The sequence below is a fragment of the Aplysia californica genome, unplaced genomic scaffold (assembly GCF_000002075.1).
Source record: "Aplysia californica isolate F4 #8 unplaced genomic scaffold, AplCal3.0 scaffold00760, whole genome shotgun sequence".
NCBI classification, from domain to species: Eukaryota; Metazoa; Mollusca; class Gastropoda; order Aplysiida; family Aplysiidae; genus Aplysia; species Aplysia californica.
In genome coordinates this window covers 291,775-307,733 of record NW_004798030.1, presented here as the reverse complement: position 1 = coordinate 307,733, position 15,959 = coordinate 291,775, and the positions used below count along the sequence as shown (strand labels likewise).

Genomic DNA, 15,959 nt, shown 5'->3' with positions numbered 1-15,959 from the left:
ACACACACACAAACACACACACACAAACACACACACACACACACACACACACACACACACACATACTCACACATAGCATACTCACATGAAATACCTACATTATATATAATATACACACACATTGACAAGGTGTGATTCATTATGAAATTTCCCTTCTACAACTTCAGGGGCAATTTCATCTAGAACATTCAGCATTGCCGTCACGGCGACAAAAAAACTCGTCCAATGGAGCTAAAAAAAAAAGAAAGAAAATTGTAATAGATTTAGTCAATTCACTGAGACTGTCACAGAACCATAATCGGTAATGGACAATTTTGTCGAACAGTTTTAGGGCACCTCTTTGTTGAAAAGCCATCGCTCCCGTTGAAATAAAAAAGGGATGAATAATTGATTTGTGTTTTCTTTACGCCTTTATTTATTCAGTCAGATTTAAGAGATCAGAACCTCTTTTCCTTACTCTGACCAATATTTTAATGGTGATACTTTTAATATCTTTTTTTTTCTCTTGAAACAAAATGTATGAACCAAAACGTAACTACAAGACGGAATTATTAACACAGTAAATATATATATAATTTTTAAAGGTGTTAACAATGCTATTTATTCTCTCATCCCATTTTTTTTTCAACATGATATACAAAGATTAAATTGTGAGAGAATCTGAGATAGATGACATGGAAGTCAATTTTAGAGTCAGAAGCAATAACTAATCTAAGACACATGACAACGACACAGCCCGTATAGCTGACAGTGTATCGAGCATGACAAATATCTTACATCGAGCAGATGCTGCTGGCAACGGAGAAAGATCTGAAACTAAATGCCAAAAAGACCACCAAAGTCATGTACAATACAGAAACTGGAAATCAAAGCCTCTAACAGATTTTAAAAAATAAATGGAACACAGCTAAAAAAAATGTCAGAGACTTCAAATACTGAGAATCAACGAAAATAGGGGATGGAACATGGATGTGAGAAACAGAATAGACGTGGGGAAAAAGATGGTACAACTAAATTAAATAACATGGAAAGACAGGGGACAACGTAGAGAACTCTAAAGTCTGTCAACGGGTTTTTTATATAAAGCTGGCATTGGCTGTGCAAAATCCCCACTTGGCACAACGCTAAAGCCCTGATTACCTAACTTGGGTCGTGCTGAACAGTGAGGTTTGGCCTGGGACCAAATACTGTTCCAATAATCCAGGCGTAGGACCATGCCCCCGCTACTGCCGGGACATGTAGGCACGGTGTAGAGGAGACGCCTGTCTTTTTCTTCCCCCGTCCCGTGTAGAGCGTCAATGTGGCCGAGAGTAATGTACTTCATCCGTCCGTGTGGGTGGGAGATGACAGCAGCCGGGATCCGAGGCGAACGAGACAAGTTTGTCTCCCTATGGTCTCGAAAGCGTAAATCTTCGTACGTCTTATAGAAATTCAACAGTCTTTTACCTTGATCCACAAGATGGGTAGTCCGATACAGTACACAGTAATCGTTCTTTGTATGGTTTTTGTCTACCTGCCAGCCCCCAGCCAGTGTGAAACGGCCAGTGCCGGAAGGCTGATTATCGAAGAACACGACTTCACACTGACTGGCTTCAGCGTCGTCAAAAACCACGTGACGTGCAGTCTCCACTTTAAAATCTATAATGCTGTACCACTTGTCCTTGTTTTCCTTGGCATCCGGTTTCTCCTGTTTACATTCCCAGCAACCACAAGGCTTTGCTAACGCTTCGACCGAGTGCGATACAAAGCCACTGCCAACTTTATCTGTGCGTGTTCCTCTGTATCGAGCAAACGGGTAGCCATCTGGCCTATCTTTGCTGACGAAGGGCGCATTAATCCTGACGACTAAGTTCTGACAACATCTGACTAAGTCCGTTACCAGCTCCACAGGCCAGTGCTCATCTTTATGTATCACCGATCTCACGTGGTCCTCACTGAACTCATCCACGGGTATGAACTGGGGATGTCCGGGGTTCTTTGAGCATGCGTTGAGAGAGAGGGGGCCGCCGGCTTCAGCACAATTCTCCTCCACTTCATGAGTTCCTGCAGCAGTAACAAACACAAACAGAGGAAGGAGAAATGAGGATAGATGTTTGATAGGAATGAAGGAGCAAACCACCCCAGAGCACCAACCAATGATAAATGTACAACATAAATTCTCACTCAACAGTAAGTTCTGGGCGCTTTACAATCTACATTATTACGCAAGCAATCCTGATAACATTCTGAAACAATCCCAACTTCCTAGGAACCATACAGTAAAAGCTGCCATTTTATAGGCACTAAAACGCTAACATACAGACAAGATCTTTCGCTGTCTATGACCGAGTACCCATTCCCACCTCTCTTTTCCACCTGGATGAAATTAGGAAAATTCGTGTAAAGTGCTTCCCCAAGGACACAACATCGGGCCTGAGGCTCAACCAAAAACCCGCAACGTTACTATCACTAGTCTGCTGTCTAACCACTAAACTACCGACGCCATGGTGTCATTCACAACTCCGTAATGCCGCCTCGAATAAGAAGTTTTGTTACAATTGTTGATGGGTTCCTATTTTTGTGGGAAAACGTTTCGTGCGTTGCCTCATCTCAGTCTGGTCCTTTGTCTCATTTTGATTACTCTGTCAAACAATTCGGACTTCGCCACCGGTTTTTACTTCAATATACATAATGTGTAGCTAAATACAGCATAGGATTTCAACTGCGCTTTCCAACACGCACAAGTGATATGTGTGGGCTTATTTCTTTCCAGAGTTAGGTTTAGTGATACCCTGCACAATTTCCACTAGTTTTAAGTGACATATAATAGGGATATCATTTGGACCATTCAAAAAGACAGACCAATATATATATATATATATACATGTATGCTGTAATGACCACAGTTTGACATCTTTCTTACCTGTGAAGTCAATCATATCAGTAACTGTGGCAGTGGTTTGTGCCTTGTCGCTGCCCGAAGCTACAGTGGTCTGTGCCATTTTGCAACGCGTAGGCCCAGTGACTTGGGTCAAGTCGCTACTTGTGGCTACAATGGCTTCTACTTTGTCACTGCACGGGGCTGATGTGGCCTTTGCTACGGCGCTACTTGTGACTACAGTGGACTGTTTGACGTCGTTATCCAATGTTACAAAAGGATTTTTCACATAGATATTCAAGACAAGAACAGCTTTTCACGTCGTTCATCGGGGCTACATTGGTCTGTGGCTACACTTTGCTGTTTAATGTCATTGCTCAGGGCTACCGTGGCCTAATTAATGTCGTTGTTCAGGGCTACCGTGGCCTAATTAATGTCGTTGTTCAGGGCTACCGTGGCCTAATGAATGTCGTTGTTCATGGCATACTGTGGGCTGTTTCGTGTTGGTGCTTGGGGTATCTGTGGCAGAGATGATATCAAAATATGATAGAGAGGTCTTTTATCAACTCAATTCATAAACAAGTTAAGATTCATTTACTACCCTCCGATACATTAGAATCTAAATTTAGAATCATGTCACTACAGTCAGTCTATTCAGTTATACTCATTAGTCATGAGTATTATTACAGATGTAATTTGGTAAATAAAACGTTATGGCTAATGTATCTCTGCATCGACACAATCTAGATCACGTACAGGGCAGGTTGGGATTAGGCAGGAAGCGGTACAACATCCCAGGAGACAGATGGAGATACTTAATATAAATGTCTCTATACTCGGGAATCAATCTCATATCTTATGTAAGCAATAGCAAAAGGCGTAACTGCTACACCACTAACGTTGAGAAAGCAAAGTTAAAGGAACAATTGTTGATACAACAATTAATGACACCAGAAAGAATCAAGATACATGTACATATGTGAGGCAGCGTGGTGAAATCAGGCTCTCGTCAATTTTTGGAATGTAGAGTTATTGGTATCATCCTAAAGCTTGTTCACTTGTCTTTATTTGGATGTAAAAAAAATATCCAGTTATCTTGAATACAAGTCGAGATATTTGTGAATGAAGGAGGTGGGGGTCACATATTTTCAGTGGTAAAATTAGTGAGAAAATGACCGCCAAAGATTAGTTATTTCCGTTGCTTAAGAGTCCGTGGTAACTGAAAATGTACATTTTGTGTGCCCTCTATCAATGTTTTTTCAGAAAAAGCCATACAGAAATGAGTTCTTTAACGGGCATGAAAGGTGTTGAGCCAAAAAACAAAATTTCGATAAAAATTCACAAACCTGCAGAAAAATGCAAGTTTCTTCACTTTGATTATTTTGACGAGAGCCTGATTCCACCACGCTGCCTCATATATAGTGTGTAGGCTACAAAGGAATCCTTGCAGTCAAATCTTAACTTTTGAGACAGAAAAAATGTATTGCCGGAAAAAAATTCTGATATCTGTTTCCCGGCATCCGTTCATTTCTTTCAAAAAGTGTTTGAAGTTGACGTCTCCGAGAGCGCTTGTGCAACAGAAGAACATTCCCACAGACATATTGTGTTGCGACACGCTGGAGTCAGGCGTTCATCAATTATTGAACATAAAGAGTTATTGGTATACTCTCAAAACCCAAACATTTGCCTTGCTTGTAATGGAATAAAAGTCGAGATACAGGTGATGAAAAAATCTGAACAAAATCCAACGTTATAATTAACTTTTTGTGAATTATTTTCATCCACACCGAAGCTTTGCGTTTCAACTTTGAATGCGAATGCTATATACGTATATGAAAGTCAAAAGAAATTTGGCGGATATTCATTTTAGATAATTCCACAGAATAGCTTAGCTCCAAAAGACGCATTAAAATACCGCCCATTTTTTAATTCATTATAACCAAGATCTAAGCCTTTGATGCGATAAACAGAAATTACAAATATTTATATGATCTCTCTTCACTTTTCGTGAGTGGACAGCTCGTGTGCGTCATTGCATCAACTTGGTGGAGAAACACAAGTCAGGGTTTGGTTCTTTAGGGGAGCAGGGAATGGAAGCCAAAAGATTACAAAACTAGATTTTAAAAACTTGTGGAACTAACAAAGTTAACAAAAAGCTAGAATTTCTTTTGAAAACAAAGTTATTACAAGTACAAGTGGACAAAGAGCTTCAGTCAATTTACGATACTAAGAAACTTAAAACTAGTCTTTGAAAAGGATTGGGTTTATTGAGTGTGACAAACAGGGTGCATGGGTTACACTGAGTAGCAGTACAAGTTTTATGTCACAACAATAGATTTGCACTTATGCATGGAGAGATCTCAGTGTAACTCTGATAAACCTTTGTGTAAACATTCAGATATTCACGAATGTACCTGGCAGTTAAGATTTGAAAAGATTTTTGTAGGAATAATAACATTTCTAAATGACTTGCAGCTCATTGTGATGCTTTCTTAGTGAATAAACGAGCAGAAATACAGTTTTCTATGAATACCACCATCTCGGCAGACACGTCCTTCTGTGAGTACCTCTATTTAGATCTATATTGTGTATCTTTGTTTCAAAGGTTCGCAATGTTCTTACAGCCGAGGTTTTCTATACTGATTCGTGAAGATCACTAACGTCTAAACAAAACACACTTTAGCTTCAACAAAAATAACTTGCCAAGTCTTCGTTACCAGTATTTATTCATCTATTCATTCATTTATTTATCTATTTATTTATTTATTTATCTATTTATTTATTTATTTATTTATTTATTTATTTATTTATTTATCTATTTATTTATTTATTTATTTGGTGGGGGGGTTTTGAGTCTCAAAAGCAGAATTCCATATCTTAGGTGCGTTAAATGATAAGGATCATGGCTACAAGTATTCACGCAAAACTTTAAGCTGAAAGGTACCAAAATGTATCATTAACAGTTTATAAAGACACCAGCCATTCCTGTCAAGGTGCTCTATTTTTAGCAGAGCAGGCAACACCATGATGGGAGCGGCGACAGGGATCTGACCTTTGTGACCCCGATGTGATAAGGCGCTCGGTGGGGAACCCCCAGTTTCCACTAAAACTCCACTGCTGGTGCGCCGAGTTACGTAACCGACATTTTCGCAGAAACCGAGTTCGATTAAAGTGTTATTGTAGTTTCTTGTCTTATTTTCACTGCAAAACAAAATAGTAGATCTATCAAGACAATTATGCGTCCTGGATTTGTTGACCATGATGATATTTTGAGAACGAATGGTACCAGTAGTTCGGTGGTTCGTAATTTTTTTCTTTAATTGAAGCTTTTTATATTCTGAAATTGCCATTTTCACTAGATAGCACAGGAGGTGTATTATGATAGACTTGATGCTTAGCCTAATATGGCTGGAAAATCTGACAGTAGGCCTATTTGTGCAATCCAACGCACGGAAACGTAAGTCTAATACACTTATTGTTGACAAAAACCTTCAAAACTAGCATACGTCCAAGTTGAAAAGTTATCACCTGAGTTTACAGTACACTCACTTACCAGCTTGTCTGTGATGCGTCGAGTACTGAGAATGTCCAGCCGTTAGGCCTATCCTCATAAGCTTAACTGACTGAAGACGGCATGCAGACTGCTGACAGCGGACGCCCGCAGTCTAGTCAAAATGTAATGTCCAACCAGATTTCAGATTGAAAAGATCTCGTCACTCTAAAAATACGAAATACACAGCTGGCGAAACCGGTCCCAACACAACTGTTTTTGACTCAACCAGTCCGTTCGTATGTCTGTATTAAATTCTTTAGAGCAATGATAGGCCTATAAAACGCGGCTTGCTAGTCCTTTTGGAGTTTTATCAGAGCGCTATTTGTTTGCCAGCAACGTTTCAAGTTGAACTGGGTCGGCCTTTATCGTTACCGTAGGGCCTTGCAGCATAAGGGACATAACCAGGGGCGGGCGGGGGGTTTGGAAAACCACCCGGGGGTTTCTTTTTATTTTTTTTTTTTTCCCCCCCCCCCCCCCCCCCCCCAGTCAAACTTTTTTTAAGCCCCTTTTGGTCTTTTCCTCTCACCCCCCCCCCCCCCTCCGGTAGGCCTCCCACTCACATATTTCACAAAGCAACACACATACAAACAAATAATATTCAACGAGTTGACTCATAGTATATGTAGTCTGTAGAAACATAAAACCAAATTGATACCACACTACTGACGCTGTCCCAAGCAGACCAAGTTTAGGTAGAATCCGAAATTATAGGCCTACAATACACTTAACACACACCCATTGAAAAAAGCAAGCACATAACAATGTCCAATCGCAATTCTCAGAGCACTGTTTTAAGTGGGGAGCTATGTCAAATACTACTTTTAGAACACAGAGTCGGGCTGGGGTGACAACGGAGAAAGGGAAAAGGGAGGGGAAGGGGCGGCGGGGTCCAGACTGACAGCTAAGTGCCGTTCGCTAGTCAACCCTCGACTCTCACTTCTGTTAAATGTCCTGCTTTATTACGAAGACTGGTCAAACCACCGACAAGCCGGCCTGTGCTTTTGGGGCCAGGTTAAGTTGTAACAGGAAGTAAACGGTGAACAGAACAACAAAAAGAACTATGGGTGTCTCAAAATTCAATTAGCAATAACGATTTAAGCCATCATGATAGTACATGGAAGTGTTAACTGACAGTGACTAGAGACAGGTTTAATGAGAAATGTTACTGATGAAACAATAAGATGTGCTGTTCAATTTTATCTTGTCCTTTGTTAATTACAGAAGAGCCAAATTGGCAAGAAAGGTGAGTATCCTGCGGGCTCTTCCCACTTTGAGGGCAATTACTCAATTCGCCGAGCTGGGTGACGTCACCACAGAGCGCGCGATACGAAGGCGCGCATCGAGACAGCACATGGTAACAACAACGTTGTGAGCCAGCTAGATAAACTGAGATTTAGGAACGAACTTCTGTGGTGCGACAACACATCGGCGAACCCTTATTGTTTCTTTGAGCGTATTTTTATAGGGAAAGTGCTATTTGAATGTTGATAAATATTAATTTGGATTTACTTGAAACTGAATAAGAACTATTATCAGCAGCCTATCTCTTGTCCACTACAGCTGACTAAAAGTGACCGGCTAAGTTAACCCTGGTTATAACTTATAAAGTCCACACTGCGCTGTACGCGGACCCAGCGATCCCCTACTTTGTCCTTGAATACTCCCCCCCCCCCGCCCCCACCACCCCCGGGGTGGCTGGGAAAGGTTTCAGAAACTGTCTATTCTTCTGGCGCTCAAATGACCTTATGCAGTTGTGAGCGCTGTAAAACCTCTACTAAATCTAAACTAAACTAAAGAGGAAAGAGATTTTGTTTTCGAGTCTGAATACGATTTACTGTTTAATATTATGATCCTGTTGTACTGTAAACCGCCTTATATTACAAGATGATACATTATTTTATCAGCTGTGAAGCTGACAAGGGCACCAGAAATGACGTAATCACCTTAACAATGTTAATGGAAAGATGCACTGAAGCACAGTATTCATGCTTCATATATTATTCAAAGGCTTTCGATAAAGTAAGACATGATTAGCTGTTTAAAATATTGGAAGAGCTAAACATAGATGGAAAAGACCTAAGAATAATCAGGAATTTGCACTGGGACCAAAACACTGGTGTGCGAATTTATGGAGAATACAGCGAATATAAGCAAATTAGAAGAGGAGTGAGGCACGGATGGGTTATGTCACCTCTTTAACATAATTAATTATATACAGTGAAACAATCCTTAGAAATAAAGAACAATGTTCAGGTCTCAAACTAAATGGCGGAAATAATATTAGAATCAGATATGCCGAAGACACAGTTCTAATAGCAGACTCAGAAAAGGACCTTCAATCGCTTCTAAATTTGTTGTAACGGAAAATGAACGTAAAGGGTTATTGTTGAATTACACTTTGAAGAAAGAAGAATGCATGGTGATATAAAAAAGAGGTAAATCCTATTTGTAATATCATAAGCAAAGGCGAAAGGATCAGACAGGGACAAAAGTTTTAATATCTAAGATAAAATATAATAACATCTGATGCCAAATGTTAATGTTCAACAGATATAAAACGAAGAATTGCAATGGCTAAGGATGGTTTCAGTAAAATGAGCCGACTTTTAAAAAATAGAAACATCTCAATAACTAGAAATGCCAAAATGAAAGTGCTGAAATGCTGCATATGGTTAACACTTCCATAATAAATCTGTAGCAAAACAGGACTCTTCATTAACTGCAATACGATTAATAATAGGACAAAAGCGCCACGGGCTAACTTTTGTGGGTTCGCTTTTCATTCAAATTGTTCGCCTATCTTTTAAATCACAACGTCTTTGGTTAGGGTTTTTCCTTTTCTTCTTTTGTTTGGGCTGGTTTGTGTTCGTTTTGTTTGTTTGTTTGTTTGTTTGTTTGTTTGTTTGTTTGTTTGTTGTAGAACATGTTGTTTTGTTGTTGTTGTTTGTTTTTTGCTTTGTTTTTGTTTTGTTGTTTTGTTGTTTGTTTGTTGTTGTTGTTTTTTGTTGTATTTTTGTTGTTTAAAATATGTTTCAAGAAACCAGTTACTTGATTCTTGCATTGTACCATTTTTTGTGCAAACTAAGAAGACAACCTTGCGGTTGTAGTGCTGAGGTCTACGCCTTTGGGTCTACGTGCAGAATCTGGAGTCGATATGAACCCTGCCGGACACTTGACCTTGACCTCTGCTAACTCAACCCAGATTGGAGGGATCGTCAGTCCTCAAGTGTGGATATTTTATGGGTCTGACAAATTCACATGTCATGCTGCGCAAATTCTCTCTCTCTCTCTCTCTCTCTCTCTCTCTCTCTCTCTCTCTCTCTCTCTCTCTCTGTCTCTCTCTCTCTCTCTCTCTCTCTATCTCTCTGTCTCTCTCTCTCACTCTCTCTCACATACACACACACACACAGACACACAAAAATACGCACACACACACACACACAAACTCAAAATAATGGTTATTCAGTGCTGGGAAAAAGTAAGACAGACAGACAGAAATAACAGAGGGAAAACTAAGTTGTAGGATCCACCAGTAGCATTCTTTAACGACCCGCTTCGTTTGAGCTTTAATGTGAAGTTTGTTTTATCTGACCGCCGAGAGAGAGAGCCGTGAGGCAGCGTAGTGGAATCAGGCGCTCGTCAAAATTATCAAAGTGAAGAATCTTGCATTTTTCCGCAGGTTTATGAATTTTTATCAAATTTTTGTTTTTTGACTCAACAGCTTTCATGCTCATTAAAAAACTCATTTCTGAGTGAATTTTTCTGAAAAACGTTGATTAAAGCACAACAAATGTAAATTTTCAGTTACCACGGACTCTTAAGCTAAGGAAATAACTAATCTTTAGCGGCCATTTTCTCTCTAATTTCACCTCTGAAAACAGGTGACCCCCACCTCCTTCTTTCGCAAATATCTCGACTTGTATTCAAGATAAATGGATATTTTTTTATCCAAATAAAGACAAGTGAACAAGCATTAAGATGATACCAATAACTCTACATGCCCAAAAATTGACGAGAGCCTGATTCCACCACGCTGCCTCACTTATATATTTGTATGTGTGTATATCTGTGTGTGTGTATTTGTATGTGTGTATGTGTGTATATGTGTGTGTGTGTATGTGTGTGTGTGTATGTGTGTGTGTATGTGTGTGTGTGTGTGTATGTGTGTGTGTGTATGTGTGTGTGTGTGTGTGTGTGTGTGTCTGTGGTGACGTACCTAACCAATGTGATAAGTCTGAACATTTACAGATATTTATTTTAGCATAATATTTATGCAGAAGGTACATGTGAGAGGAGCTTGATACCTTAGAATTACATAGTTCTATCTGACATTTTTGGCCATTTTGAGTAACTTAGAGTAGGACTTTCTGCCCCCACCCCCTCACCTCCTTTGCCCCTTCCTCTGGGCTCCTGATTCTTTCTGCAGCCTTTCTACTGCTACTCCTTCGCTTCTTCTTACTGCAGTCTTTCAGCCACACCCCTGATCTTCTGGTAGGAAAGATCTACACCTAGCCTTCTCGGACAAGGGCGAAAAATCTCGGAGGGCCCGTGTGCAAGTTGCGCACGTTAAAGATCCCTTGGTGGTCTAAAATCGATAAGAGTAGGCTTTGGCCGCCACCCGGGCAAAATTCAAAATTCCCTACCAACTGAAAATATTAGGTGTGTCCCGCGCGCTCATATGACCTATGCAGTTGCGAGCGCCGTAAAACACTCTAAAATAAAAATAATAAAAAATTAGAGTATGAGGTCCGAAACCAAAGGCTCCATCAAGAGGTACATGACTGGTACATGAGAACTATCACAGTCTGCTCCTGGCATTGATCTAGATGATTTTATTGTGTTTCTAAAACGTTTCTGAATCTGAAAAAGTATGAAGTCTATTTAATTTCTACTTCTATCGCCAGGACTCTATCAAAGTCATAATATTAGTCTATTCAGAGTTGTTTTCAAGATATTCATAGAATTTCATTCGAAAAGCTTCACGTATTGAGAAACTCAAAAATTCTGGCGTCAAATTTCTCAAAGCGAGGTACCGAGCAGATAAAGCTTTGTAATTCTCAGGTATCGAGCTAAAGATAGAGATGTATCAAGAGTGTTTTGTTTTTGTTTTGTTTTGTAAAGTGTTTTACGGCGCTCGCAAATGCATAAGGTCATATGAGCGCGCGGGACACACCTAATATTTTTCAGTTGGTAGGAAATTTTGAATTTTGCCCGGGTGGCGGCCGAAGCCTACTCTTATCGATTTTATACCACCAAGGGATCTTTAACGTGCGCAACTTGCACACGGGCAATCCGAGATTTTTCGCCCTTGTCCGAGAAGGTTAAGTGTAGATCTTTCCTACCAGAAGATCAGGGGTGTGGCAGAAAGACAGCAGTAAGGAGGAGCCAAGGAGTAGCAGTGGAAAGGCTGCAGAAAGAGTCAGGAGCCCAGAGGAGGGGGCAAAGGAGGAAGTGAGGGGGTGGGGGCAGAAAGTGGGAATGAAAGCAGACAACAGAACATTGCTAGAGAGCAGGAAAGGAGGTGAAAGGAGACAATTTTAGAGAAGAAAATGTTTCGGTCGCTACCCGGATTCGAACCCGGGACCTTTGAATGAGAGGCCAACACCTTAACCTCTAGGCCACGAGAGCCCCCCTTATCAAGAGTGTGGGATATACATGTATAGTATAGAAACTGTGCATAACAAATAATGGGTTTCAATGTAACTTTCACAGGATACCAACAACACCTAGTTCTCAATTTTAGCTTGTTGAATTTTTGATTAATAGAGTAGGTTTTATTATGAGGTGAGAAAGCATGAATTTTTCTTTTTTTTCACTTTTTGGGGGGAAACAACCCTATTGTAAGTGTCATAAAATAAAAACTAAAGTATATATCAAAATTTCAAAAAGCCATATTTAAGAGCTACATATTTACTATCGGCATGCCAACTTATTAGTGAATCAGTCAATAAATATGGGAATAAAATTGGATTGAAAAAGGTATACAAAATCCAGTATGGCCACAGTTTCCATAGCAACCGATTCACAATGTACTTTTTGAACTATTGATTTTAAATACTCAATAACACAGGATGTCCCACAGCAAATATGGGCATTCTATTCCTTGTAATAGCCAAAATAGACCTCAGGTGCCCCACCAGTCCTTAACTCTAAAAAGATGTGACGGACACCAAAAGTCCAACCAGCAGCAGACCAATGCCAACGGTCCGGCACATTTAGTCCATGAAACACGAAGCGACAAGAATGTTCATGTTTTATAGTTAATGGTAGGCCTAAAGGACACAGTGTTGTCAAATCTGTGCGAATAATGAACTACGTCATGCTCCTTTTATGGGCCCCAAGACAGCGCATTTTCCAACATTGTCGAAAGACCAGAATGTTTTTAGTTTTAGTAAGAGTTTTACGGCACTTGCAACACAAAAGGTCATATAAGTGCCGAAGACTAGAGGTGTTACAAGAGAGTAACAATCGCAAAAAAAGAAGGAGGTGAGACAAAAACGATAGATTTTTGAAAGGAAAGAAGAAGCAAACCACACCAGACCACCCGCCAACCACCCGCTAAACAGAAAATTGAAAACCAAGTGACATAAGAATAATATCTTTTTGGAAAAGAAAAGAAATACTAAAGAACCAAGTTATGGTAGATGATCTAAAGAGCTGTTTTTCAAGCCACATCCGCAGACAATACCCGTTAGGAAATTTTCACAGTTCCCCACCTGGGGAATTTCTTCGGACGGCTACATACCCAGTCAAGAAAAAGAGTCCTTGTACGAGTCGTACATTGTATCTTATTTTACTGGAAATACAAAATGAATTCAAATATGGCACTAAAAACAAGACCTGCCAAAATGTTAGTGTCAGAAACTGATGAAACTGTTCGCAAACACCTTGAGAAAGAATGTCTTTTATGGGTCTGAGAATAATCTTGTTTGTTTGCCACAGTAGACTTGTCAAAACTACGTCTCTAAGAATGTTTCCACAGTAAGTCTTTTTACTGATTTCATTGTTTTAAAAAAAGACATTTTTTACTCCTGATAACTTGGTAAAATAGATAAATGCGACATCAACATCAGATGCAAGAAAATTATTTTCTTAAATTTTGAGGAGAGTAAGTGTTTTACGACGCTTGCAACTGCATACGGTCATAATTTGAGCGCGTGGGACACATTTAACGTTATAAGTTGGTAGGGAATTTTGAATTTTGCCAGGGTGGAGGCTGAAGCCTACTCTTATCGATTTTGGACCACAAATGGATCTTTAACGTGCGCAACTTACACACGGGACCTCCGAAATTTTTCGTCCTTGTCCAAGAAGACTAGCAGTAGATCTTTCCTACCATAAGATGTAGGGTGTGGTGGAAGACAGCAGTAAGAATGAGCCAAGGAGTAGCAGTAGAAATGCTGCACAAAGAGTCAGGAGTCCAGAGGAGGGGGCAAAGGAGGTTAGGGGGTTGGAGCAGAAAGTGGAGACAAAAGCAGACGACACTACATTGTTAGAGAGCAGGAAAGGGTGTGAAAAGAAAATTTTCCGTCGCCATAAGGATTCGAAACCACGATCTATTAAATGAAAGGCGAACACCTTAACCCCTAGATCATGAGAGCCCCCCAAGAATTCTTTAAAAGTATCCAATGTCATACACATGTGTATGTAGTTCGTACCTTGAGCCACTGTGTTTCCCATGGTGTTTTATTCTTTGGATGGTCAAACACGGGCTGCATAAGATCAAAAGAGGAAATGTTTTAATGGACAAAAGCGACATATTATTTATTTTAAACAGATAAAGAATATCAGAACATAATATTGAAAAACATTTTACAGATAACAGAGGATAAAAATCTGTAAAAGTATATAATAGATGGACCACCAGTTCTGAAAGAAGATTACAAGCTGTCATTAACAAATGAAACAAGGGAAAGCTGCATAAATAATATATACTGAGCAAGAAAACAGGCCTGTTTCAATTGAAGTACTGAAATAACATTGCAGCTCTTGAATACTATCTATGACAGGAGTGAGATTCCATAAGGTATGACATAGTCGGCCTGCATAGCTTTGTCTAAATCACCAGGTGCCACAGAATGCAGCAGCATTAAATAATAATAAGCCTTATGTGCCATTTTGCAAGTATTTTTCTGAAAGTACTGATGGCAAGAAAGGAGAACAATAGAAAACCCAAAACAAAAACAAAAAGATAAACATTTGTATTTTTTGGAAGTGCGCCATTTAATCATGATATTTTGGTCCTGATCACATTCACATTCAAATCATAAATTTTGTCTCAAAAATTGTAAAGAAGATTGTTTTAAGTCAGGTTTTGGCTCTCATGAGAAAAAATGGTCTTGAGGAAATTTACCAATCTGCCTATAAAACTCATCATAGTACCGAAACTGCGCTTTTAAAAGTAACGTCTGATTTATTGGATTCTGTTGATAGCAAAAACATCCGTCTTTTAACGCTTTTGGATCTGTCTGCAGCTTTTGACACAATTGACCATGCTATTCTACTCACAAGACTTGAGCGCTCATTTGACTTATCGGGTACTGTGCTTTCGTGGTTTAAGTCATATTTACTAGAAAGAGTTCAGTCAGTACAAATTAAAAATAGCTTTTCAAAGCAGGTCATGCTCGATTCTGGAGTTCCACAGGGGTCCGTTCTTGGACCAGTGCTCTTTACACTATATACACAGCCCTTAGCAAACATTTTACAAAATCATGGATTGAATTATCATTTTTATGCCGATGATTCCCCAATGTATGTTAATGGCGCCATTCAAGATGTGCCAAACATGGTTTCTATCACAAAACAATGTTTTTTATGAAATTAAAAGTGGATGACAGTAAACAAATTGAAATTAAACGAAGAAAAGACAGACATCATTCTTATTTAAAAAATCCAGGATTAAATAAAGATCTGGAAAGTGTCAACTTTGATTTATATGGGCATATGACATCTAGTAAAGAAGTTGTCAGGAATCTCGGAGTATATATTGACCACCTCTTATAAATGGGCTCGTTTATAGGTTCTCTGTCCAAATCCCTTTATTTTCAGCTGAGAAGGATAGGCCTAGTTCAAAAGTACTTAAACGAAGAGACCACAAAACACTGGTAACATCTCTTATCCTATCTAGATTAGACTATTGTAACTCACTCCTAGCAAATCTGAACAACAAATATTTGAATCGTTTGCAAGTAATCCAAAACAATGCCGCTAGACTGATAACAAGATCTAAAAAACGAGACCATGTCACTCCCTTATTAAAAGAACTGCATTGGCTCCCTGTAAAAGAAAGAATAATATTTAAAATCTGCGTCATGTGTTTCAAATGTGTAAATCTTTTGCCGTGAATACGCCTCAGTCAGCCGCCTAAAACTCGACAAGGCAGACAAACACCGGCACTACCAGCTTAATGAAAAGCTTAAACTCCTCCCTATTGACCAGAACACAGGTTATGATTCTCTCCTCACCATGGCTGAACTGACAGTTTGTATAGGAAAGCTGAAAAACGGCAAATCTCCCGGGCTTGATGGTGTAACCAATGAGATGATCAAA

The 15,959-nt window shown here is 39.5% G+C and overlaps 1 protein-coding gene across 2 annotated transcripts; it reads right to left on the bottom strand.

Moving 5' to 3' along the window:
* Positions 1–391: 391 nt before the first annotated feature.
* On the bottom strand, positions 392–14,900 carry LOC101851446. Of its 2 annotated transcripts, none has more exons than XM_005109262.3 (3): positions 14,069–14,900; positions 2,903–3,376; positions 392–2,043 (listed from the first exon to the last, which is right to left on the bottom strand). In XM_005109262.3, the coding sequence occupies exons 2-3, from the start codon at positions 2,979–2,981 to the stop codon at positions 1,055–1,057; spliced, it is 1,068 nt and encodes a 355-aa protein (XP_005109319.1). In that variant the 5' UTR covers positions 2,982–3,376; positions 14,069–14,900; the 3' UTR covers positions 392–1,054. The 2 variants fall into 2 exon arrangements, with proteins under 2 accessions (XP_005109319.1, XP_005109318.1); XM_005109261.3 differs by lacking the exon at positions 14,069–14,900 and adding an exon at positions 6,411–6,737.
* Between the last annotated feature and the right edge of the window lie 1,059 nt (positions 14,901–15,959).